Genomic DNA, 27,892 nt, shown 5'->3' with positions numbered 1-27,892 from the left:
GCTCATGGGAACACCATCACCTCTAAGTTCCCCTCCAAGTTACACACTATCCTGACTTGGAAATATATTGCCGTTCTTTCATCGTCGTGGGTCAAAATCCTGGAATTCCCTACTTAACAGCACTGTGGGAGTACTTCCCATATGGACTGCAGCTGTTAAGAAAGGCACCTCACCACCACCTTCTCAAGGGCAATTAGGGATGGACAATAAATGTTGGCCTTGCCAGTAATGCCGACATCCTGTGAATGAATTTAAAAAAGTCATGACAAAATATAAATTTTCTAAAGGCAGAGTTTGTTGTGTTTATAGTTTAGCTATTTACTGGATAAACTCACTGAACCATTCAAGAAGTCCAAGTACTTTATTCTTAAAGAAAGAACATGTATGGAGAGTACTTTCAATATTCACTAGATAGATAAGGTTAATTTGTTACTGACTACTGAATCCTTCTGCCTCATAGTAGACATTACTATTCTCAGAGGACCTTTCCCTCTATGTGTGAGAACCACTGTTTTGGGGTTTGACTCTCTGGAGGGAGCTGCTTGATTAAATCCATCAGTGACAGCAGCATCAGTGACAACTCCAAATGGAATTCCATGGATGCCAAACATCAGACATCTATCTGAGTGGGAAAATCCAGTACCAGTTGGATTGTGAATATATTCAGTTGGTAAGATTTTATTTTTAACTACCACGTTAGCTTGGCTCTCTATTGTGGTGTATTCTGGGTAGGCTGATATAATTGTCACCAGCTTGTGCTATGTAGTTTTGCTGTAAAACTGCCCAGAAAATTTGGCAGATAAACAAACTTTTTTTTGTGCGCCAATATTCTGTGGAACGTTCTGTAATGCACTGATATTACAGAAACCAGCTGTAGTGATGATATCCTTCCCAGAATATGTTGCATCAAAGAGAGACATTAACATATCCCTAGGGGTAACAAATTCAGTGTTACAAGATGGATTTCTCCACAGTGTGACAGCCTATGAATCAAAACATTTTGTTTGAGTAATCAATTGAAATTTAATATTTTTGATAAGATGAAGTTTCTCTTTCATGTTTTGGATTACTTTTGCCTTTAGTGGCATTTTATTGTAGAGTTGTTGCTATTCTCTCTTGTTAAAGTTAGATTTTTTTGGACAGTTACCATTCTGAACCTCATTAAGACCAGCATAATAGATGCAAAACATTTTAAGAACACTTTCATATGAATTGATCACATAGAAGAAGGAATTGCCTGATGTCTAGCTTGGTAAGGCACATGTCCCCTCATTCTTGTCTATGGCGAGAGACTGTGTTTCCTTGGCTGAGATCACATAACAAGATAACTGCAGGTGAAGAAGCTCTTCATGCTCAAGTTGATGTTTCTATTTATTCTAGGAATCAAACCTGTGGTCACAGAGACAAAAGACAGCAACCTAACTGACTTAAACCCATACTGTTCCAGTTTACCTAATTTAACGTTTATCCCATTACATTATCATATGTTTCAAATGAAATATTTTATATTATAGCTCTTGGTTTATTGAAAACTTCAAAGCTTGCCCGCAATTTGGCCTGGAATTAATTTGGTTTTGAGTTATACCGAGCTCAGGCTTTGTCTTGTCAAGTTCAGCAAGATATATCCCTTTAGCAAACATCAGAGTGTCACCTCACTTAGAATTATTAAGAGTTGTAAAGTTATACTGTCCCTTGTGAGAATGCATTGGTGGTAAAGTATTTTGTCTACAACACAAGAATTTATTTTTATAGGGAAGAGGTCAACTACATATAATCATAAGAAAAGCAACTTTTTTGAAATCTTTAAACAAAATTTAAATCATTATATTGTATTAGTGACTTGTATTCACAAACACTACTGAAAGTTTCATATCAAAACGTGTGAATGTCAAACACTTTATCTGAAATGTTTTGGGTAATTATGGCACGCAACAGCAGTATATTTAATCAATATACTCAAACCTTAGAGGGAACCAAAGTCAAGAGGTTAAAGAAATAAATAACTTGCATTTATATAGCGCCTTTCATGACCTCAGAACATCCCTAAGTGCTTTACAGCCAATGAAATACTTTTGAAGTATAGTCACTATTGTATTGTAGGAAATGTGGCAGACAATTTACGCACAGCAAGGTCCCACAAATAGCAATGTGATAATGATCAGATCATTTTTTTTAGTGCTGTTGGTTAAGGGATAAATATTGGTCAGGACTCCGGGGAGAACTCCCCTGCTCTTCTTTGAAATAGTGGCATAGGATCTTTCATGTCCACATGAGAGGGCAAATGGGGCCTTGGTTTAGCGTATCATCTGAAAGACGGCATCTCCGACCATGCAGTACTCCCTCAGTACTGTACTGGAGTGTCAGCCTAGTTTTTGTGCTCAAGTCTTTGGAGTGGGACTTGACCCACAACCTTCAGTACATACATTCAGGTGAAAATCTTCTGTTTTCTAGCTTAATGAAGCAAATTAAAATGGGCCAGAAATTCGGGTCCCCACGGGTGAGTACGCGCTGTGTACTCACACGTAGGGCCAACGAAAGTGCCGGTTTCATGCATGCGCTGGAAACCGGAACTTCTGTTCCATTGAAGGAAGGGATTCACAGGTCAAACGCGTGCGCCAGAGAGGCAGCGCGTACGCCTGGAACTTCCGATTTTTTTACAGGTTTCTCCGTGCGGGTAAGTCCCCAGCAGCTGCGCATGAAAAAAGCAGTCACAAGGCCTGCTTTTAACAAGGTAAGAGGTTAATTAAGTAAAATTAAAACATTTTTTCCACAGGTTTATCATTTAAAAATACTTTAAAGAAACGTAAGTTTATTTTTAGCCCCGTTAAAAACTTTAATTAATTTTTTCAAAAATTTAAATTTTTGTTTAAAATAGTTCATTTATGTAATTTATAGTTATTTTAAAAATGTGATGTGTTTTTTAAAATTTGTTTGAAGTTTTACTTAGGTTTTGGGGCTGATCTCTATTCATAGATTTGACAGGTCTTCCTGTCAAATCTATGAATAGAGATTCCCTGCTCCGATTGGCTCCCCATGGCCCACGTGATCCCAGGAGACGCTGCGAATGAACTGCGCCACTGGGATACGCAAGCACTGCACACCGGCAGCTGGAGGAGGCCCAGGATCGGAATCTCACGTGGCCCCACAGCACAACAGCAGGTGCGCTATGTAAGTGCAGGTCGGGGGCTTGCGCCTGCGGGAAGCCTCCGACCCGAATTTCTGGCCCTAAAATAACAAGCATGCGTTTATTACTAATATTGAGTAGCGTGATTTCAACCCACTGCTACATCGAGTGTACACCACAGGAAAAGGCTATTCGGCCCATCTGATCTATGCTGGCATTTATTCTCCACAGGAGCCTCCTCCCACCCTACTTCATTTAATCCTATCAGCATATCCTCTATTCCTTTCTCCTTCATGTGCTTATCTAGCTTTCCCTTAAATGCATCTATTTGCTACAACTACACCTTGTAGAAAGCGTGTTCCACATTCTTACCACTATTTCGGTGAAGAAGCTTCTCCTGAATTCCCTATTGGATTTATTTGTGACTATCTTATATTTATGATCCCTAGTTTTGGACTCCCCCACAAGCGAAAACATTTTCTCTACATATACCCTATCAAACCCCTTCATATTTTTTCTCAACAGATCAAAAATCAGTGAGACTTCATAGAATCAATCATAGAGACTTACAGCACAGAAGGTGGCCATTCAGCCCGTCGTGCCTGTACTAGTTCTTTGACAGAGCGGCCTGCTTTGTCCCACACCCCTGCTTTCTGTCCCTAACCCTATACGTTTCTCATCCTCAAGTACCTGTTCAACTGCCTTTTAAAATTATTTATGGAATCAGCTGCCACCACCTTTTCAGGTGGAGCATCCCAGATCCCGACAACTCTGAGTGAAAAAAATTCTCATCTTCCCTCTAGATACTTTGCCAATTATTTTAAATCTATGACCTCTGGTTATTGACACAGTCACCAGAGGGAACAACCTTTATCTACTCTATCAAAACCTCTCATCAACTTGAAAACTTCTACTCGGTACCTCTTAACCTTCTCTGTTCCAAACAGAACAGTCCTAACTTTTCCAACCTCTCCTCATAACTGAAGTCCCTCATATCACCTTGGTACACCTCCTCTGTAACTTTTCAAAGCTCACAGACTTGGCATATGATATGCCCAAATAACCTAAAATACATTAACCCCCCTGCGATATGCTCGGGTAGTTTTCATAGTTTCGAATCTATAACCTACCCAGAGAAAAGTTACTGGGCACTGCACTCAGTGTTTAACTATCTAGTAACCTAGTCTGCGTTAATTGTCATACGCCGGCCATAAACGTGTGCGTATCTCTCTGCGGTAGAATCCCCGGAGAAAATCGGTGGTGTCTAAGGTGGTCAGTTGCTCAAAACTCTTCAAGAGTTATTGACAGAAATCAAATGCCAACACGCTTTAAAAAGATAATAGTGCGAGTCGGTAGTTGACAGACAGTTATTTGGCTGTGTTTTTGGGTTGCGATAAAACTGCTTTAAATGTGGCGTTGCTGGGCGGCGGGATCCTGTGTAACTGGCGGTGACCTTGCGCGGTGAGCTGTGAGGCTGCCGGTAATTATTGACACACAAATCTACGTTTTGATACCAAGTAAATTTTTTCTGTTTTACATAATCCCGAGGTTGGCTGAACTGCCGGTCAGGGCGAGCAATGTTTACAGTTGACGACGTTTACACAACATCAGCAAGTGAGGTATTTGGTAGGGAAAGTCCTTACAGGCCGGCAATGAGAGAGTGCTTGGCAGGTCTGTCCTTCGGTATGTAGCTGCGAGCGTTCCTGTCGTTCAGCCCGTGAACAGCCAAAAAAGGCGCCTCCAACCGGATTCTGCTTTGTATGTTTGCTGCTGTTGGAGACGCACGTCGAAACCATCCATTTTGATGGTATGTGCTGCCTCCAACAGCCCAAACACCATACTTTGGTGGTGCTGTCAATGGTAAACTGAATGTAAATGCACTAAAGTTGATGTATCCTTCACTTGTCAATTCTCAACCCCAAATGTTTTCAAGTTTTTAGGTCTATACCGTTGACCTTCAAAAACCAAAGCACTGTAATAAACATTTGGGTAGGAAGACTATAGAGAGGAGCAAAGTAAATCTAATTTCAAAGTATAGATGGAAACAAGTAACTGTAACTTGCAAGCACAATATTAGGTACAGAAACTTGTTTATGCACTTGTGTTGACTTGCCTGACCATATAGCTCAGGCTTAAAAAAAGATTTATTGAAAGAAATATACAGGAAAATAAACCAGCAAAGGAGCAGCAATATTTATACTTGCACCACTACTTTAAACTAAAGAAAAAACGTTTGAATTTTTATAATCCTTTAACTGAGTCTTTCAATGATTATTGCATGGAACATCCCCAGAGTTCTCTCCTACCAATGTGACATGGAAAATAAATAGTTAAATTGCTGCCCAGATATACCCCTCAGTTCCTTTGAAGTGGCAGCCAGTTTCTTGAAGAATGCTTCTGGTTCTTTTTCAACATGCTGGTAGTTCGAATTATTACGGCCTCATCGCTGTCTGGAATGATGTATACTAGGGCAGACCTGAAACAAAGCCTTTTGAAATTTCTGTCTGACGTGGCACTGGATTACATAGAAACATAGAAACATAGAGATAGGAACAGGAGTAGGCCATTCGGCCCTTCGAGCCTGCTCCGCCATTCAATGAGATCATGGCTGATCTTCGTCTGAGATCATAGCTGATCTTACCAGTTCAGTACCCCGTCCCCGCCTTTTCTCCGTAACCCTTAATCCCCTTAGCCTTCAGAAATATATCCAATTCTCTCTTGAAAATATTTATTGAATTAGCCTTCACAGCCCTCTGTGGCAGGGAATTCCACAGGCTCACCACTCTTTGAGTGAAGAAATTCTTCCTCATCTCTGTTTTAAATGATTTGCCCGCTATTTTTAGACTGTGGCCCCTGGTTCTGTGCTCCCCGGCCATTGGAAACATTCTCTCTGAATTCAGCCTGTCCAGGCCTGCCATAATTTTATATGTTTCGATGAGATCCCCTCTCAATCTTCTAAACTCCAGTGAGTACAAGCCCAAACTATTTAATCTCTCTTCGTAGGTCATTCCCGCCATTCCAGGTATCAGCCTGGTGAATCGCCGTTGCACTCTTTCCATGGCAAGAACATCCTTCCGCAGATGGGGCGACCAAAACTGTACACAATACTCCAGATGCGGTCTCACCAGCACCTTGTACAGCTGTAGTAAGGTATCCCTATTCCTATACTCGAACCCCCTTGATATGAAGGCCAACATACCATTTGCCTTCTTAATCGCCTGTTGCACCTGCATGCTCTCCTTCAGTGACTGGTGCACAAGAACACCCAGGTCCCTCTGCACTTCCCCATCTCCCAATCTATTGCCATTTAGATAATAATCTACCCTCCTGTTTTTACCCCCAAAGTGGATAACCTCGCATTTATCCACATTATAGTGCATCTGCCACGTATCCGCCCATTCCCCCAACCTGTCCAAATCGCACTGTAGCCTCCTGACATCCTCATCAGAGCCCACCCCTCCTCCTAGTTTAGTGTCGTCAGCGAATTTGGAAATATTGCATCCAATTCCCTGATCCAGATCATTTATATATATTGTGAACAGCTGGGGTCCCAGGACAGATCCTTGCGGCACCCCGCTGGTCACTGCCTGCCACTCCGAAAACGAGCCGTTTATTCCAACTCTCTGTTTTCTATCCGCCAGCCAGTTCTCTATCCACGTTAATACTTTGCCCCCAATCCCATGAGCCTTAATTTTGCATGATAATCTTTTGTGTGGAACCTTATCGAAGGCTTTCTGGAAGTCAAGGTACACCACATCCACTGGCTCTCCCCCATCTATTTTACCAGTTACTTCCTCAAAAAATTCCAGCAGATTAGTCAAACACGATTTACCCTTTGTAAATCCATGTTGACTCTGTCCGATCCTTTCCCCATTTGTCAAGTGCTCCGCTATTTTATCCTTAATAATGGACTCTAGCATTTTGCCCACAACCGATGTAAGGCTTACTGGTCTATAATTCCCTGCTTTCTCTCTACCCCCCTTTTTAAATATTGGGGTAACATTAGCTACCCTCCAATCCACGGGTACTGTTCCCGAGTCAATGGAGTTCCGGAAGATGATCCTTAGAGCATCTGCTATCTCCAGGGCCACCTCCTTAAGTACCCTAGGATGTAGTTTATCAGGCCCCGGGGATTTGTCGGCCTTCAGTCCCCTCAACTTACCCAACACCATATCCCTAGAGATACTAATTTCTGTCAGCTCCTCCCTCTCATTAGTCCCTATGTTTGCCGATATTCCTGGGAGGTTATTTGTGTCCTCCTTTGTGAATACAGAACCAAAGTATGAGTTTAATTGGTCTGCCATTTCCTTATTCTCCATTATATATTCTCCCGAATCGGACTGCAAGGGACCGACTTGGGATTTTACCAGTCTTTTCCTCCTGATATACCGATAAAAGCTTTTGCAGTCTGTCTTTATGTTTGCTGCAAGTTTACTTTCGTATTCTATTTTCCCCTTCCTGATTAATCCCTTTGTCCTCTTTTGCTGTATCCTGTACTGCCCCCAATCTTCCGGTCTGGTGCTTTTTTTTGCCAGTTGATATGCCCTTTTTTTTGATTTTATGCTGTCCCTAATTTCCCTCGTTATCCACGGTTGAGTCACCTTTTTAGGTTTATTTTTATGCCAAACCGGTATAAACATGTTCTGGAATTCTTCCATTCTATCTTTGAATGCTTGCCATTGTCTATCCACTGTCAATCCCCCCAGAAACACCACCCAATCAATCTTACCCAATTCCCGTCTCATACCCTCGTAATTCCCTTTATTTAAGTTCTGGACCTTAGTCTCTGATTCAATTTCCTCACTCTCCATCTCGACTGAGAGCTCGATCATATTATGATCGCTCTGACCCAAGGGGCCTCGTACAAGAAGATTGCTGATAAGTCCCTTCTCATTGCACAATACCCAGTCTAAAATGGCCTGATCTCGAGTCGGCTCCTCGACATATTGGTCCAGATAACCGTCCCGAAAACATTCCAGGAATTCCTCCTCCTCAGAATTTTTACTAATTTGGGTAGTCCAATCAATATGTAAATTAAAGTCACCCATGATGACAGCTGTGCTCTTATCGCACGCTTCTCTAATTTCCCTTTTTATGCCTTCCCTCACCTCCATATTACTATTTGGAGGCCTATATATCACACCCACTAACGTTTTCCTCCCCTTGCTATTTCTCATTTCTACCCATACAGATTCCGTTTCATCCGAGTTAATATCCTTCCTTTCCATTGCATTAATCCCCTCCTTTACCAGCAATGCTACCCCACCTCCCCTACCTTTTTGCCGATCCTTCCTAAATATTGTATATCCCTGGATGTTAAGTTCCCAGCCTTGCCCACCCTGCAGCCACGTTTCTGTAATCCCAATCAAATCATACTTGTTTACCTCTATTTCCACAACTAATTCATCCACCTTGTTCCTAATGCTTCTAGCATTAAGATACAAAGCCTTCAGGCTGGATTCTTATAGCAATCCACAGGCCATGAGCTTTGTTTCTTCTCACAGTGGCAAACTTGTCTATATTAGTATTTCACAGACTGGAGGCACTAACAGGACAGCTTTGACCTGATTAGGCTTTCTTTATTGGGAATAACATAAAACAGAGGTGAGTCAGCACACCCCCCGCCGCCCCCCCCTCAGCTATTCTTCTCTGAGTATTGCATATTGCTTTACCCTCAGGCTCTGAGAAAAAGGAGATCCTTTCAGAATGCAGCTCAAGGAGTTGCATTTAAAATGTATTGTTTTTGCTAAAATTCCATATTAATATTTCTATATTACATCTTTTCATAAGGCTATGCATCCACTCTGATCTGCTTTAAATGTACTTTTCACTAAATCTACATCTTATTCTAATTCACTGACTTGACTGAGCTTAAAATTAATATTCTGAGTTCGCCTTATCCATGCCTTTTAATATTTTTTTACCTCTGTGAGTCTTCTCTCTACAGCATAATGCTTAAGCTTCCCCAAACTTTATTCATGGTTCCTCCTTGAGGTCATTTTTGTTCTCTGTCCCCTTTTCAATGCCAGAATCTCTCTCTTGCTGTGTGGGGACCAGAAGTATACACTGTATTCTAAGTGAAATCTGACTAGTGTATTGTAAAGCCTCAGCATTGCCTCTGTAACCTTATTACATAAAATTACATAGGATTTACAGCATAGAAACAGGCCACTCGGCCCAAATGGCCTATGCAAGTGTTTATGCTCCACATGAGCCTCCCATCCTACTTCATCTAACCCTTCAGCATATCCTTCTATTCCTTTCTCCCCCATGTACTTATCTAACTTTCCCTTCAATGCCTCCATGCCATTCACCTCAACTACTCTATCTGGGTAAAGAAGTTTCTCCTAAACTCCTTATTGAATTTATTAGTGACTGTCTTATATTTATGACCCCTAATTTTGGACTCCCCCACAAGCGGAAACATTTTCTCTACTTCTTCTCTGTCAAACCCCATCATAATTTTTAGAAGCTCTATTAGGTCACCCCTCAGCCTTCTCTTTTCTAGAGAAAAGAGCCCCAGCCTGTTCAGTGTTTCCTGAAAGCTATAATCTCAGTTCTGGTATCATCCTTTTTTGCACCTTCTCCAGTGCCTCTCTATCCTTTTTTGGAATATGGAAAACAGAACTGTGCACAGTACTCTGTGTGGTCTAACTAAAGTTTTAAATATGTTTAACATAACTTCTCTGCTTTTCAATTCTATTCCTCTAGAAATGAGCCCCAGTGCTTTGTTTGCATTTTAAATGGCCTTGTTAACTTGTGTTGCTACTTTTAATGATTTGTGAATCTGTACCCTGAGATCTCTTTGCTCCTCTAGCCCATTTAGACTCTTATTTTCCAAAGAGTATGTAGCCTCCTTATTTCTCCAACCAAAATGCATGACATCACACTTATCTATATTGATATAATTTGCTGTTTACATGCCGATTCTCCAAGTACTTAAGAGTATACTCCACTGTTCTGGCTATGTATCCCAACATTTTTTTTAAAAATTGCTTCTCTTCATTGTGAAAATGCTGAGTCTCATGTCGCTTATTGGTTCCTTTCAAATTCTTCCTGTGCTAATTATTTATCCTTCATTTTAGATCTGTTTATTCTTCCAATGCATAATACTTTGTATTTTGCAGTTTTAAATGAAATTTGACATTTATCCACCTTTTGCACAACTGATCTAAATATATTACAAGTTCTAACTCCATCCTCCATCCCTATTGCATTCCCTATTTTAGTATCATCTACAGATTCAACAAACTGACCACTGATTTCTGCATCTACGTCTTTTATGTAGATAAGAAATATCAGAGGTCTAAGCACTGAGCCCTGCAGTAGTCCATTTAGCAGGTCCACTATCCCTCTTCTGATTCTTATCCAGTACTATATTCTATCCTGGATTTTAGTTTAATTAGTAGTCATTCATTATCAAATGCCTTTTGGAAGTTAAAATTGCCTGAAATATACAATAGATCTGTCAACATCTGTAAAAAGAAGAAACATTAATAATTTAGGTATATATAATTTCTCTGTTCTGAGGAAGGGTATTCACCTGGTGTTAACCTGTCTTTTAATGTCACTTTGGTTCAGTGGTAGCACTCTTGTCTTTGAGTCAGAAGGTTCTGCATTCAAACTCGACTGCAGTATTTGAGCACATAGTTTAGGCAATACTGAGGGAACTATGGAAGTTTACAGCACAGGACGGGATTATTTGGCTCAGTTGTCTATGCTGACACTTTGTAGAGCAATCTAAAACTAATCCCACTGCACTACTCTCCACAGAACCCTGTATCTTCCTGTGTTCCAAAGTTTATTAACCTTTACCTTAAAAGGTGCGATGGTCGCTGGCTTAACTAATTCCTGTGCCAAAGCATTCCATGCTCTGATTACTCTCTGTAACAAAATTTGATTTTGCTCTCTGATGATTTTAAATTGATGACCTCTGGTCATTGACTTCCTAACCAGACCTTCCTTGTTCACCCAATCAAAACCCTTCATAAATTTTAAAAATTGTATTAAAACCCCTCTTAGCCTTCACCTGTTCCTGTGAAAATAGTCCCAGCATCTCAAGTCTCTCCTCCTAACGATAGTGTCTGATCCTTCTCATTCCTGATATTATCCTGGTGACTGTACACTGAACATTTTCTATGTCCTTTCTGTAATGGGGCACCCAAAACTGCACACAGTAGTCTAACCGTGGCCAATCCATTGCCGTGTATAAATTTACCTTTACCGCTTTCTCTTATACGCTGTGCTCCTATTTATTAAATCCAAAATGCTATTGGCTTTTTATAGTTTTATATACTTGCATTTTCAAGAAATTATGTATTTGAACTCTCAGATCTCTGTGCATCCACACCCTTAAGTGTCTTTCTGTTGAGTGTATACTCCCTTTCCTTGGGCTTCCTCCCAAGATGAATTTCCTCACATTTCTCTGCATTAAGTTGCATCTGCCACCTGTCTGTGGCCCCTTGAAGTCTTTTACAGTCCTCCTAGTGGCTTATCAAACATTCTATTTATGTACTGTCGGAGAAATGCCCTAAAAATTGTCTTAAATGTGCCCTTTCCTGACACTGACACTTAGGGGTCAATTTTCATTGACCCGTGGAGTCGGGATTGAAGGCGTGCGGGGGGTTAAAGTCCCGAATTCGGGGGTCCCGACCCCATCCCGCCCCCAACCCGCCTCCATGTAAGTTTCAAAGGAGGCGGGTACCCGCCCCGCACTGGGACCCGCCTACCCGAGGCAGCAAGGGATTAGTGCCAATTAACTGCCTGTTAACAAGTAGTTAACAGGCAGTTTTTAGCCTAATCCCTATTTTAAGGTTGAAGTGTGGGATTCCCGACGGCTCCAAACCACGCCAAGTTAGAGGAGTTGGGCCGTCGGGTTGAAGGACTTGGAGGGGTCGAGATGTCGGTGTTCAGGTGAGTGATGTCTGCATGAGTGCAAAGGTAAGTGTGTTTGGTGTGTCTAAAGTATGTAAAGAAGTTTAAATTACCTGTACTTACCTTTACAGCCTCCCTTCCTTTAGGTTTCGGGAGTCCATCATCTAACCGGCACAGAAAGCAGAATGGCTGCGATCTCAAAAGTGACAGCCTGCAGCTTTCTGTGCCGGTGAGATTTCTAACTGAATCTGTGTAGAAGGACTCAGGTTAGAAATAAGACTGTCAGTGTTTGACAGCTTCAAACAGTTGTGAAATGCTGATATTTCATCTGTCAAAACGTCTTGACAGATGAAATTTCAGTCTGTGACATCACCTGTTGCCGGGTGGCCCTTAATGGGCCTGCTGAGCCCGCTGGGCGGGCTCAACAAGGTCAATCAAGTTAAAATCGCATGGATTGGCCGCCTCTCAATGGAGGCGGGACTACAACCCCGAAAATTGTAGTCCCGCCTCCTTCCCGACTTCTGAATGAAAATCACCCCCTTAGTGTCAGCTGTGGCTCAGTTGGTAGCACACTCGCCTCTGAGTCAGAAGGTTCTGAGTTCAAGTCCCACTCCAGGGACTTGAGTACGTAAAGCTAGGCTGACATTCTAGTACAGTGCTGAGGGAGTGCTGCACTGTCGGAGGTGCCGTCTTTCGGATGAGACAAACCGAGGCCCCGTCTGCGCTTTCAGGTGGACATAAAAGATCCCATGGCACTATTTCTATTTCGAAAAAGAGTAGGGGAGTTATCCCCGGTGTCCTGGCCAATACTTATCCCTCAACCAACATAACAAAAACAGATTATCTGGTCATTATCACATTGCTGTTTGTGGGAGCTTGCTGTGCGCAAATTGGCTGCCGCGTTTCCCACATTAGCTAATGTTACCCCACTATTCAAAAAAGGTGGTAGAGAGAAAACGGGGAATTACAGACCGGTAAGCCTGACATCGGTAGTGGGGAAAATGCTAGAGTCCATTATAAAAGATGTAATAGCAGAGCACTTGGAAAACAGTGACAGGATCGGACAAAGTCAACATGGATTTACAAAAGGTAAATCGTGCTTGACTAATCTACTGGAATTTTTTGAGGATGTAGCTGGTAAAATAGATAAGGGAGAACCAGTGGATGTGGTGTATTTGGACTTGCAGAAAGCTTTTGATAAGGTCCCGCATAAGAGATTAGCGTGCAAAGTTAAGGCACATGGGATTGGGGGCAAGGTATTGACTTGGATAGAGAACTGGTTGGCAGACAGGAAGCAAAGAGTTGGAATAAACGGGTCTTTTTCCGAGTGGCAGGCAGTGACTAGTGGGGTACCACAGGGATCGGTTCTTGGACCCCAGCTATTCACAATATATATTAATGATCTAGACAAGGGAACTAGATGTATTATCTCCAAATTTGCAGACGACACAAAGCTGGGTGGGCGTGTGTGCTGTGAGGAGGATGCCGAGAAACTCCAGGATGATTTGGACAGGTTGGGTGATTGGGCAGAAGCATGGCAGATGCAATATAAAGTGGATAAATGTGAGGTTATCCACTTTGGTGTCAAAAACAGGAAGGCAGATTATTATCTGAATGGCAATAGATTGGGAGAAGGGGAAGTGCAACGGGACCTGGGTGTCCTTGTGCACCAGTCGCTGAAGGTAAGCATGCAGGTGCAGCAGGCGGTTAAGAAGGCAAATGGTATGTTGGCCTTCATAGCGAGAGGGTTTGAGTACAGGAACAAGGATGTCTTGCTGCAGTTGTACAGGGCCTTGGTGAGACCACATCTTGAGTATTGTGTGCAGTTTTGGTCGCCTTATCTGAGGAAGGATGTTCTTGCCATGGAAGGAGTTCAGCGAAGATTCACCAAGCTGATACCTGGGATGGCAGGAATGACGTATGAGGAGAGATTGGGTCGATTGGGCTTGTACTCGCTGGAGTTTAGAAGAATGAGAGGGGACCTCATTGAAACTTATAAAATTCTGACAGGACTGGACAGACTAGATGCAGGAAGGATGTTCCCGATGGTCGGGGAGTCCAGAACCAGCGGTCACAGTCTAAGGATAAGGGGTAGGCCATTTAGGACAGAAATGAGGAGGAATTTCTTCACCCAGAGAGTGGTGAACCTGTGGCATTCTCTACCACAGAAGGCAGTAGAGGCCAATTCATTAAATATATTCAAGAAGGAGTTGGATATATTTCTTAAGGCTAAAGGGATCAAGGGGTATGGGGAGAAAGCAGGGACCGGGTACTGAATTTGGATGATCAGCCATGATTGCATTGAATGGCGGAGCAGGCTCGAGGGGCTGAATGGCCTACTCCTGCTCCTATCTTCTATGTTTCTATTACAACAGTGACTACCGTTCAAAAGTACTTCGTTGGCTTTGAGACGTCCGGTGGTCATGAAAGGCGCTATATAAATGCAAGTCTTTTCCTTAAAGTAGAGTCAGTAGTATGACTGAATGCTAAGGTTAAGGAAAGGAGATGGTTAATGCTAATTTAACCACGAAGACTTATACAAACAGAATATTCCTTACCAGGGACAGAAGAGGAACCTTCAAGACCACAGGCCAGGAGATGGCTCATTAAGGGGGACATAGAAACATAGAAGATAGGAGCAGGAGTAGACCATTCGGCCCTTCGAGCCTGCTCCGCCATTCAACGAGATCATGGCTGATCATCCAAACCCTAGCACCCGGGACATGTATGTTGTGCATTGTCTGGACCTGCATAAGGCCCTTTGTTACCAAAAGCCTGAAGCTAGGGATTAAATGGGCAACCTGGTGTGTCAAGGTACTGGGACTTCATTGATTTGGAGGTCATCAAGAGTATCAACAGGGCTGTGTGAGGTGATTGACAGCAGAAGGGCTGAACACTTCTAACATGTGTCACTGGGATATGGAGAGCTTGCTCTGGAAACTAAGGATGTTTAAGATAGTGTTTTTGATACTAAAGTCAGATTCAGATCTAAGTTTTCAGTCTTCAGTCTGTAGTTCTTAGTTAAATTCTAGTTTTTTAGTAGTATTTTATTATAGTATATGTAGAAGGGTGTCTCCGACAGAGAGAGAAGGTTATAGACTTGAAGATTCTACGGCTGTACCAGCCAGAATCAGGCACCTATAATGGTGTCTCTTAGATGTACAAGTTTCCCTGAGATCAAGAGAGGTGAGATTTAAGCCAGGTCGTCCAGATACAGCTACCAGCCTGGACAGTGAATTTACCCAGGAATAGAGGAATGGATAGCACCTCTATAGGCAGTAGTTCATCACTTTGAAATCACAGAAGGCTAATATCATCCTCCCAGAGGAAGGTGAAGAAGTTCTTCTGTGCCACCTCATAAGTTTGGGGTTATATAAGTTTTGGAAACAATGCTAACTACACGTATATAGACTTAATCCATTCAATAGACTGGCTATCCAATGCTGTAATCTTGTCAACTATCTAAAGAGTCTAATCCTAAATTAATGTCATAATTATTTGAAACATCCTCAAGAAGTCGAGGAGGGTGTCGAGCAGAATTTTCTTCTCCTAAATCCATGCTGTTATCTATTGACATATTACTACACAGGTGCACCTGCAACTTGCTTCTTAATATAGTTCCCATTATTTTACCCTGTAAGGCTAATGGGCATGTAGTTACTTGGGTTTGATTTGGCGCTCTCTTAAATATATGTATATTTGCTTGGTTCCAAATAATGTAGAACTACAGCTAGTTATGTGCAACTATCTACTATATTGGTTAGCAGTAGCAGTATCGAGAGTGACAACGTGAGTTACAGTTGTCCCAGATTTTTCTTTTCCTTTTTGACAGTCTGCATTTTCATCTCTTCTCTCCTGCTGAGCTTTCATTTTTGAGGAGTACAGAGCAGTTATTTACTGTAAAGGTGAAATGTTGAGTTTTGTTTTGGGAAAATTTTGTCTTGACAATCGTTGATAGTGTTGACTAACCTAATGAATGTTGAAATGACAATCATTTTTTCAGCTGTCTATCTGATATACTTTAAGAAATCAATTATCTTCAGGTACCCAAGGTGTCTGCAAGAAATGCTTGAAAATGTTTTCTCATAAGTTCCAATATAGATAGCAACAACCTGGTTTAAAAATTGGTTGTACTTGTACAAATGCAGGAAGTTTTGAACTTGTCTCACGTCTAGTTTTGCTTTTTATTTTGTTGTCTTAAGCCTTCATTTTATTTAAAATTTTTAGCCTAGATTTCAGCTGCCTTTAATATCCCGTCAATATTTCAGGGAAGTTGACTCTGTGCCCAGTGCTACAAAACAAGTATGTGCATAAATGACATTAGGAATGGGCTAGAATAGGCTGGTTCTCCACTTAACTAGCAATTATACCAGTGGAGAACAAGCAATGTTGGTGAGTTTCCACATTGCACATACCATGCATTCTTTCCCCCATATAATTTGGGTATTTAGAGCTGAGACAGTGAGGGCGGGGGAATATTCCATTCATGCATGCCTATTTTACCTTTTTAAAAAATAATAGCTATGACTCAAATCGGGTCACGATCTCCCCACCTGTTCCACACTGAAAATTCACCTAATTTGGGTCAGGCCTTTTAGATATCCAGTGTGCCTTCCTGAAATCGGTAGGTACCTATTTAAGTATGTAAATTAGGGTCCTGTGCTTGTTTAAGGACCCAAATGCCATTTTAAACAACTCTGGCATTTTATTCATTAATTCTACAATGGTCACAGAAATAATAGGCGGGGACAGCTGGAGGGTGCCTTTTCTGGTGATATTTAAAGGGATCCCAGGGCTCTCAGCTAAATCATTGGTTAGTTTACTTTGACTGCTAGTGTGCTGCTTTAGCTTTAATTGTGAGTTTTGGCTGCTGGAACTGACGGTAATTGTTTCAGAAAGTTATTTGATGAGTCTACGGAGGATTTTAGATCAAAGGCTTTTGGCTAACTTCTGTTTGGATTCAGAGGTGTGGTGTCTGGAATGCCATTGTGGCTGGAAGAGCAGGAGGAGGAGAAGCAGGCTAGAGTCTAGGGATCTGCAGCTGCAAAGAGAAGAGGCAGAAGGAGAGAAGCTCTTAGGAGGTCTTGCCCCACTCGAGATTCAGATCTGCAGTTCAGCGAGGAGCAGTGTGTGAGGAGGCTCCGCTTTACTAGGGAGACTGTCACAGAGCTATGTCACCTGCTGCAGCACCAACTGTACGCCCATGCTTGTAGTTGTGAAATCAGTGTCCCTGAATTTTTTTGCTTCAGGTTCATTCCAGCAGGTGACATCTGCGACATCTGCAACATCAGCCAATCAGCTGTGCATGCCTGCAGTAGTGAGGTATGTATGTGCTGGTCACCAAAGTCAATTAATTAATCTGCTTCCCTGTGGAGGATACAAAGCAGGAAGACAGGTCTGGGCTTTGCAAGATTTGTAGGCTTCCCCTAACTGCTGTTGCTGAATGTTCGGCTGGTGTGATAACATGCAGCACATCATGCAGGTTTTAGGCAGTTGCCATGATGCATTCATCCTGCGCTAGTTCTCAATTCCCCTTCACTTTTACCAAGACTATAGGGTCAGAAGCTGGCTGATTGGGGACAAAGGCTATCCCCTGCAGACTGTGCTCATAACCCCTCCTGAGGAACCCGAGCACAGAATATATGGCACAGAAACAGGCCATTCGGCCTAACCAGTCCATGCCGGCGTTTATGCTGCACTCAAGCCTCCTCCCAGCCTTCCTCATCTAACTATCAGCATAACCCTCAATGCCCTTCTCCCACATATGCTTATCTAGCTTCCACTTAAGTGCATCTATACTATTCACCTCAACCACTCCCTGTGATAGCGAGTTCCACATTCCCACCACTCTCTGGGTAAAGAAGTTTCTTCCGAATTCCCTATTTGATTTCTTGGTGACTATCTTATATTGATGGCCTCTAGTTCTGCTCTTCCCCACAAGTGGAAACACACTCTCTCTCTCTGTCTACTCTATTAAAACCTTTCATAATTTTAAAGACCTCTATTAGGTCCCCTCTCAGCCTTCTCTTTTCAAGAGTAAAGAGACCCAGCCTGTATTTCCTTTCCTGACAGGTATAACCTCGCATTTCTAGTAACATCCTTGTAAATCGTTTTTGCACCCTCTCCAGTGCCTCGCTATCCTTTTTATAATATGGCGACCAGAACTGTACACAGTACTCCAAATGTGGTCTAACCAAGGTCCGATACAAATTTAGCATAACTTCTCTACTTTTCAATTCTATTTCTCTAGAAATAAACCCTAGTGCTTGGTTTGCTTTTTTATGGCCTTATTAACCTGCATCGCTAATTTTAGTGGTTTATGTATTTGTACTCCCAAATCCCTTTGCTCCTGTACCCCATTTAGATTCTTATTTTATAAGTAATATGTGCCATTTGTTCACCTTTGTCCCATATCCCTTGATACCCTTACCCAACTAAAATTTATCGATGTCAGTCTTGAAAATTTCAATTGAGCCAGCATCCACAGCCTTTTGGGGAGAGAGTTCCAGATTTCCACTACCCTTTGTGTGAAAAAAATGCTTCCTGATTTCACTCCTAAATGGCCTAGCTCTAATTTTAAAATTATGTCCCCTTGTTCTGGATTCCCCCACCAGAGGACATAGTATGTCTCTCTTATCATTTTAAACACCTCAATTAGATCACCCTCAACCATCTAAAATCAAGGGAATACAAGCCAAGTTTATCATTCCTGAGGTTCGGTGCCCAAAACTGAACACAATACAGCTAACGGGGTCTGACCAAAACTCTGCACAATTCCAGCATGCGCAGTATTTTGGCTTTGTGAAGCATCACTTTCTCACTTTTGAATTCCAATGCTCTTGAGATAAAGGTCAACATTCCATTAGCCTTTTTGATTACTTATTGGTACCTGTTGGTAAACCAGCAGTAGCAGATTATTTCAGAAACTTAGTAACCTACAGTTTATTTATCAATAATGAATTTAGAGCAATTTCTAGGCTATGATGTTCAGTGATGCCATATTTGTTCACAAATCTGTAATATTACTGGAGGTAGCTAAGAGGACATCCCAGGGGTAACAAACTGAAACCAAACAGAAATTAAGCCCAGTATTCAATAAATTGCAAACTAAATGTAGCAAAAGAGTAATGACGTGGCTTATTAATGGATAAGTGTAATTGTGGGCCATCAAATAAAATAAAATTGACTTCTGGAAATTGTGATTGAATAGCTCCTAATTTACGTTTACTACGTCCGATTGTAACTAGCAGTGTTCATTTTATTTATTTTTGAGACTAGTTTGTTATGCTAACTAGAAAGGCAAATAACTTTATATTATGAATACATACAATACAGTTAATTATATTTGGCCTTTTTGTGTTTAAGGCACTTGTAAGCTATCCATGGATTTTGAAATAGAGGAAGAGGCCTCTGTTGACATTAGCACACATCATAGCAGAAATAAAAAAGGAGGATGCATAAAGAGACTGGGTAAAACATTTACTTATTTATTCACAATAAAACTGAAAATATGTTTTATGTTATTAATGATTACTACTTTTTAAAAAAATACATAGATTCTACCCGGAGGTTCTTGCAGTCAGCTCACTTTTTTATCTACCTGACTCATTTATTTTCCACATGGGTAAGTTGCATAATTTGTTTGATTCCATTGTACATTTAAAACTTTGTAGAAACATTTATTATATTTACTGCAATAACTATAAACTTCAAATGTTAAAAATCAAAAATATAAGAACTAATTTAATGTTATTGCCAAGTGTGTGTTGCTCCTCTGTTATGGTTTTAATTAAGGGAACCTTAGTTGTGCTTTTTATGGATATGTTGTTATTTCATAGCATGAAATGTGACTAAGAACTGATTTTTAAATGATCTCAATCAAATGTTTTGAAACAAAATATCAACACCAGTTATTATATGACTTGCTGTAGTCAGCAATTTGTAAAAATGCTAAAGTGCAAGAAATGACACAAGTATTCTTTACAAATATGGTGTAAAATGTCACTTATTTGTACACTTAACACCTAATTACAAGCGCAACTTGCACCTTAATAGACCATCTAGAAGGGTGGATATTTGCCAATCAGTAAAATGCAATTTGAAAGGAAAATGTACAACTATGCTGTGATGATAAAATCTTACTGAATTTTGTGATTCTTCTAACAGTGCAACTTTACAGTATGCATACCCTGAAAATGGTTTTGAGACGATCTTAAAAATGCAGAAATATATAAGTTACTCATCATAGAATGCTTTGTTTTAGCAATATCTTGCAGCTTTATCAATCTCAGCATAAACTTTCTGTGCCACAGAATAGTGAGGTGGGCATTCATGCCCACAATCTTCCATACACTAAGTTCTCTGTTTGAACTGTGCTACTATGGTGTGGTGCCTGGTAGCTGCACCTCCCTGTACCTACTTTCAGACAGAGCAGTGTTCGTTGAAGGATGGCAACAGGTCTTTTTTTCTCTTGTGGTGCAGGGAAACCAAGAAGGGGGGGTAGGTTTCCCCTCTTCCTTCCCACCCTCCAAGAATATATATATATATTTTAGAAAACCTTAGTGTGTTATAATGTAGTTGCTCTTTGTTCCTCAGGGGGATTGCATGTGGCATTTTGCTGTCTCACTTTTCTTGGTAGAACTCAATGGAAATAGCTTGCTGCTTCCAGCTGTGTTTGGTTTGGCCGTTTCTTCATCTCTTATTCTGTTTGGTGCTTTAATTGGAAACTGGGTTGATAGCAATACTAGAATGAAAGGTATGATAGTTTTATTACACAGAACAAAATATAGTTTCATGGTGAGCTTCACGCCATTCTGTAGTATAATCTAATTAAAATAATCCTACATTTTGCCATTTTAAACATTTACTAATATTTTCTTTTTTGAATTTCAGTTGTACAAGTTGCATTGGTTATCCAGAATCTTTCAGTGATCTTATGTGCTGTAGTACTTATGTTGTTATTTGTTAAAAATGCCCAGATCACTATCCTATGGAATGGTTGGATGCAGGTAAATATATGATTTAATAGTGTGAATTCTGTTTATCAGGGAGGTCTTAACATACACATAGTAACTATTAGTATTTTTTGTTATAATACCGTATATCTTAATCCAGTATGTTTGTACTTATTAATATTTTGTCAAAGTTTGCCAAAACCACACGTAACACCATTTTGTGTGTTTAAATGATGGAAAACTTTGGATGCATAGCAAATCTGCCTCGGAAAATATTGGCCCAGAACTTTGGGTCCCCACGGGTGAGTACGCACGGGGTACTCCCCCGAAGGCCCAATGGAAGCGCCGGTTTCCTGCATGCACTGCGCATGCGCGGGAAACCGGCACTTCCGTTCCCCTGAAAGGAGGGGTTAAGAGGTCGAACGCATGCGCAGGAGAGGCAGCGCGTGCGCATCAAACTTACGTTTTTTTTGCAGGTTTTCCCAGGAGGATAAGTCTCCAGAAGTTACACATATAAAAAGCAGTCGCAAGGCCTGCTTTTTACAAGGTAAGTGGTGAATTAATTAAAATTAAAACATTTTTTCCACAGGTTTATTATTTTTAAATACTTTAAAGAAAGGTAAGTTTATTTTTAGCCCCGTTAGAAAAAATTTTCAAAAATTTAAATTATTGTTTAAAATAGTTATTTCATGTAATTTATAGTTTATTTAAAAAATTTGATTAAAAAAAAAAATTATTTGAAGATTTAGTGATGTTTTGGGGCTCATAGTATTTATAAGTTTGACAGCCCTTCCTGTCAAACTTATGAATGAAGTATTCCCTGCTCCCATTGGCTCTCCATGGCCCACGTGATCCCAGGGGACGCATCGAACTAACTGCGCCCCTGGGATACGCAAGCACTGCGCGCCGGCAGTTGGAGCAGGCCCAGGATCGGAATTCCACGGGGGCCCACAGCTCAACGGCCGGCGCGCTAGCTAAGTGCAGGTCGGGGGCTTACACCCGCGGGAAGCACCCGACCCGAATTTCTGGGCCAATTTTTTTTCTCAGTAAACTGATTTTGCTTAAACAATGCACTGTTGCAATCCATCTGAAGTTCTATTTAATTGTGTAAGTCAACTTTATAATTGGCTCTGGCAGTCAGGATTGTTACTGTTCTCCAGAAATCATCAAAAGTTTTATGTGACTGTTAGTTGTATTTTTGGGTTGCAATTATGGGATTATGTCCACCACTTGATATTGTAAATCAGTGGCTTTTGGTACTATGTATTGGTATGTAATGAATTTTACATCTTAGTGTTTTTTTAATGTCCAGGAGTCAGAGGAACTTGTTGCAGGTAGGTAGGAGACATGGAGAAGTATTGAAGAAGGGTGGGGTATTATTTTTTTTGTAGTGCTGGGTGGATTCTCTAGGGCTATAAGGTGTGGGAGCAGCCGAGTGGTGGTATAGTGTTGGGCTATTGATGAGGGAAGTCCTCGGGTGTTGGTGTAGAGTGAGGAGGGATCCTGGGTCTAGGAGAACTGAAGGTATTGTGTTGGGAGGATGGTCTTGGGTTAAGTGGTGACTGGGTGTGAGAGTACTAGAATGAGGGTCTTGGGTGAGAACAGTGAGAAGGGGGTTGCTGCTGAGAAAAGTGCTATAGTTGTACTTGTAGGTATGGCCTGGCAACTGGCTATAAATTCTTTTTAAAGCGCTGAGTGAACTTTTACTAAATAAGTACAATCAGAGCTTTAAAGAACTTCGTTCTTAGTCAGAGTCAGATATATGGTTTTAGTCCTTGATGGATCAGTGAAGGGCGGAGGCATGAGTATTTGGGGCAGGGTGGGAGCAGCTAGAGGTGACAGGAGGGCCAGGCATGGGTGGATGGAGTGGGTGGTGGTGACAGAGAATTAAATCTGTAAGCCTTCATTAATTCTCCTTGCTCCCTTAAAAAGAAAATGGGCTTTCTCAGCACTGTAATGGGGAACCCTCTGTTCTTTAAAGGTCAAATAACGACCATGACCGCAGAAAGCATTTAATCTAAAGCCTATTTCTGGTTGTGGCTGGGAATGCAACTTTTTGCCTGTGACATAGGAGTAAAAGGGCTGCACAGAAGGGAGGAAAGGACTGTCAGTAGGAGCAAAAGGGCTGGGCGTGCGGGCGGGAGGAAAGGACTGTCTGGGTGGCAGCAGCACAGATCAAGGAGAGTAGAAAAGGCCACAGTGGGGCATAAAAAGAAAATAACATGCAGTTCAACAGCAGGAGAGGCAGTAGGGAAAGCCATTGAGCATCAGGCCTGATTTTTAGTAGACCTGGAACACAGTGACACCTGCCTTGGAGATGGAGCTGAGAGGACTTATTGGGAGTTAAATTCAATATATCGGTACATTATTAAGTGTACAGGAAGTGGTCACTATAGACAAGTCTTTTAGGGGGTTAAAATGTTTTCCAGGAGCTGTGCGACCTCCTAAGCCCCCAACATTTATATAGCGCCTTTCACAACCTCAGAAAATCCCAAAGCGGTTTGCAGCCAATGAAGTACTTTTGAAGCGTAATCAGTGTTGTAATGTGGGAAACGCAGCAGCCAATTTGCATACAGCAAGCTCCCACAAACAGCAATGTGATTAATGATAAGATAATCTGTTTTTTAGTGATGTTGGTTGAGGGATAAATATTGGCCAGGAGAGCTCCCCTGCTCTTCAAAATAGTGCCATGGGATCTTTTACGTCCACTTGAGTGGGCAGACAGGGCCTCGGTTTAATGTCTCATCTAAAAGACAGCATCTCCAATAGTGCAGCACTCCCTCAGTACTGCAGTGGAATGTCAACCTAGATTTTTGTGCTTAAGTCTTTGGAGTGGGACTTGAGCTCACAACCTTCTGATCAGAGGCACATAAATGATCTTATGGCACTATTCAAAGAAGAGCAGAGGAATTGTCCTGGCTAGGATAGCCAACCCTCCAGCATTATCCTGAAGTCTCCAGGCATTGACGATTAATCTCCAGGACACTGCTGAAAGCAATCTGAGAGGAAAATCATAAGGGCATTAAAATGATGTGTTTTTAAAAAAAAATTCTTTGAATACTTTTGTTTATATAAAAATATTGAAAATCAGAAAAAAAGAATCCTCCAATCAGTTAACAGAGTCTGTTTGCTTTCTAATTGCCGTCGGAAGGCAGTGTGCCCTTAAGATGGATATGTCAGGTGACCAATGGCAGGATTGTGGGTGCTGAGTGGTTGGAGGTAGGAGGTCATTTGATGAATCCTCCAGGAGTATGTCCAACCAGAGTTGAAAACACTAGTCCTGGTCAACATTTATCCTTTAACCAACATTAGTAAAAACAGATGATCTGGCCATTTATCACTTTGCTGTTTGTTAGACCTTGCTGTGCACAAATTGGCTGCAATATTTGCCTACATTACAACTGATTACAGTTAAAAAGTACTTCATTGACTATGAAGCACTTTGGGACATCATGAGGTTGTGAAAGGCGATATATAAATGCAAGTTCTTTTCTTTCTTTCCTTCCTAGTGGATCTCCATGGCATTCTTTACAATAAGTCACAGGATACACTTTCTGTCTAACCCATCTCTTTCATCTGTGTTGGTGGTTCACTCTGTCCTCTTTGTTTCTCTTTCTTTGTCTTTTCTGTTTTATTTTCCTCTGTGCTGTTCTCTCTCTCTGTTATTTTGTCTTCTGTGTCTCTTTTGTTCTTTTGCTTTGTGTCTCTGTGTTTTCTTGTTCAGTTGGTGGGAAGTGCAGGTGCTGCTCAGTGGGAGATATGTGTAGTGGTGGGGAGAGGAGTCTGGCTAGGGGTGTGAGTGGGTTTTGGATTGGAGAAAAGGGCGGCATACCATGAAGCCCAAATGCTGGCTTTGGGGTGGTTGATATTACGTCATAGGACCACAGGGCAGGAACAAAAAGTTTCAGCTCCCTTGCAAGATGTCTTCTCCTGCAGCCCCACATCTTATGTCCTCCCTTGCACCTTTGTTGTGTGTACTCTCCTCTCAGCAGCACACTCACCTCTTGTGGTTGTGCCCCATTTTTGCCAACCACCATTGTGTCTGACCTTTGAACACATCCTGTCTTCGCCCCCTTTTCACTGCTTCCTCTCTTCTACCTGTCTCTTTTGAATTGGCTTCTTCCTCTCTGTGTTTCCTTTTCCCCTCTCTCCACCCATCTTCCTCAGCCACCTGCTCCAGCCCTCACCCACCAGCATTGTCATCCTAAATCCATTTGATTCAATGTTCTCTCCCCTCCCATCACCCCACTGGGGCTTTTTGGCTTTTTTTCACTGATCATCTGGTTGGAGAAGCCAACAGATTTGGGACAGGCAGCAAAGGTGAAATCAGTGAAGAGCAGCAGAAGGCCTGGGGCAGTTGGGAAGGGGAACAGGAGACATCTGAGGATGGTGGGAAGTGAATCAACAGAGAGTGGGAAGAAGAGATGCTGAGGCAAAGGCCAGAACAGCAGGGCAGAGGGGCAGCACCAAAAGGAGAAGCTGGCAGCAAACGGGATGGTGGGAAGAAGCAGAGTCTTAAATGAACTTAAAATGAAACTGTAAAGATAATCCATGGCTTCTCTTCTCCACTACAAGCCATCTTAAACTTCTCTCCCCTTCCTCCTCCACCCTCACCACCAGCAACAAGTGCGAGGAGCTCATGGACTTCTTTTTCACTAAGATTGAGAACACCCATTCAGCTGCCTCTGCCACTTCCCTCCATTCCCCTAGCCCACCAGGCCAAAATTCCCATAAGGTTCCCACCTGCCCTAGCCCTGAACTTGCATCTTTCTCTAATTTCTCTCCAATATCCCCTTATGCCCGTTCCGAGCTTCTCTAGTCCATCAGACCCACCTCCTGCTCTCTTGACCTCATTCCCAGGAAACTGCTGACCACCCAACTTCCCTTCCTGGCCCCCATGTTCGCTGATATTGTTAACGGTTCCCTCTCTTCAGATACTATCTCCCTCCTGTTCAAATCTGCTGTTGTCACCCCTCTGCTCAAAGAAAACACCTTTGACCCCTCCAACTACTGCCCCACCTCCAACCTCCCTTTCCTCTACAAAGTCCTTGAACGTGTTGTCCAGTCTGCAACCTTTGACCGGTTGACCATACCATCCTCCTCCAACGTCTCTCCACCGTCATCCAGCTGGGTGGAACTGCACTCACCTGGTTCCATTCTTATCTATCCAGTCCTAACCAGAGAATCACCTGCAATGGCTTCTCTTCCCACTTCTGCACAGTTACCACTGGTGTACCCAAAGGTTCTATCCTTGGCCCCCCCTCCTATTTCTCATCTACATGCTGCCCCTCGGCAACATCATCCAAAAACGTAGCGTCAGTTTCCACATGTACGCTGACGATACCCAGCTGTACCTCACCACCACCTCTCCCGACCCATCCACTGTCTCTGATTTATCAGACTTGCTTGTCCGACATCTAGTACTGGATAAGCACAAATTTTCTCCAATTAAATATTGGGAAGAATGAAGCCTTGTCTTCGGTCCCCGTCACAACCTCCGTTCCCTAGCCACTGACTCATCCCTCTCCCTGGCAACTTAATGAGGCTGAACCAGACCGTTCGCCACCTTGGTGTCGTATTTGACCCTGAGGTGAGCGTCCGACCACATATCTGCTCCATCACCAAGACCGCCTACTTCCACCTCCATAACATCGCCCGACTCCACCCCTGCCTCAACTCATCTGCTGCTGAAACCCTCATTCATGCCTTTGTTGCATCTAGACTTGACTATTCCAATGCTCTCCTGGCCAGCCTCCCATCTTCCATCCTACATAAACTTAAGCTCATCCAAAACTCTGCTGCCCGCATGCATCACCCCTGTGTTCACTGACCTACATTTGCTCCTGGTCCAGCAGTGCCACAAATTTAAAATTCTCATCCTGTTTTCAATCCCTCCAGGGCCTCACCTCTCCCTATGTCTGTAATCTCCTCCAGCCCTACAACCCTCCCAGATCTCCGCGCTCCTCCAATTCTGGCCTCTTGCGCATCCCCAATTTTAGTCGCTCCACTATTGGCGGCTGTGCCTTCAGCTGCCAAGTCCCTAAGCTCTGGAATTCCCTCCCTAAACCTCTCTTTCCTCCTTTTAGGCACTCCTTAAAACCTACCTCTTTGACCAAGCTTTTGGTCATCTGTCCTAATATCTCATGTGGCTCGGTGTCAAATTTTGTTTTATAACACTCCTGTGAAGCGCTTTGGGACGTTTAACTATGTTAAAGGCACTATATAAATACAAGTTATTGTTAATATAAAACTTACTCTTAGCTATTAAAATAAAACTTTTAAAACTAAAATAGAAATTATGGTACAATGAGAGATGTGTTTGGAGATAGAAATAATCTCAGTTGAATTTTGTGTGTAAAATATTATCCTGTATGAAACAAAAGTTTGAAGTTATATAGCACCTTACCATGTCTCAAAAATCCCAAAGTACTTCATAAATTGAGTTACTTTGAAGGGCACAGGCTCCCACAACAGTGAGATGAATGACCAGTTAATCTGTTTCTGGTGATGCCAATTGAAGAATGTTAGCTCAGACACTGTAAGGAATTAGCACACACTAGCGGGGTTGGGGTTATTTGTCTCTGGCCAGTCAGAAGCCTCTGAGCTGCTCCAGGGATATCCTTGCGGTTTTGAAGCGCTCCCCTATTCCTGAGTTCTGACCGCCGGACTTATTCGGTAGCGATGTAGACAGAAAAAAACGTGACTCGCGGTTTGGGTGCAAAACAGACCAGTATTTATTGAAAACAAAAGAAAGAAACAACTTAAAATAATCGATATAGCTCTTATGCCTGGTACAGCACTTTTGCTTAACGCAGTACCCTCAGTGTCCACTAGAGCGCTCCCTGCTCAGTGCAACACTCCTTTATTTTAATACACGCAGTACACTCAGTGTCCACTAGAGCACTCCCTGCTCAGTGCAACACTCCTTTATTTTAAATCC

The 27,892-nt window shown here is 42.1% G+C and overlaps 1 protein-coding gene across 2 annotated transcripts in view; it reads left to right on the top strand.

Moving 5' to 3' along the window:
* Positions 1-332: 332 nt before the first annotated feature.
* The window catches only part of LOC147120364 (ferroportin-like), a 70,241-nt gene continuing 42,681 nt past the window's right edge, over positions 333-27,892 (top strand). Inside the window, exons 1-5 of one of the 2 annotated variants that reach the window (XM_085986190.1) lie at positions 333-670; positions 19,364-19,468; positions 19,555-19,622; positions 20,594-20,753; positions 20,891-21,006. In XM_085986190.1, coding sequence (XP_085842316.1) covers positions 19,381-19,468; positions 19,555-19,622; positions 20,594-20,753; positions 20,891-21,006 — 432 coding nt within the window. In that variant the 5' untranslated portion in view covers positions 333-670; positions 19,364-19,380. The remainder of the gene's footprint in view (positions 671-19,363; positions 19,469-19,554; positions 19,623-20,593; positions 20,754-20,890; positions 21,007-27,892) is intronic. The other variant, XM_085986189.1, reaches the window with a different exon arrangement.

Source organism: Somniosus microcephalus, chromosome 4 (genome assembly GCF_052327205.1).
Source record: "Somniosus microcephalus isolate GS21.2 chromosome 4, FLI_Smic_1.0, whole genome shotgun sequence".
In the NCBI taxonomy this organism is placed as follows: Eukaryota; Metazoa; Chordata; class Chondrichthyes; order Squaliformes; family Somniosidae; genus Somniosus; species Somniosus microcephalus.
This window is presented reverse-complemented; position numbering and strand designations above follow the sequence as displayed.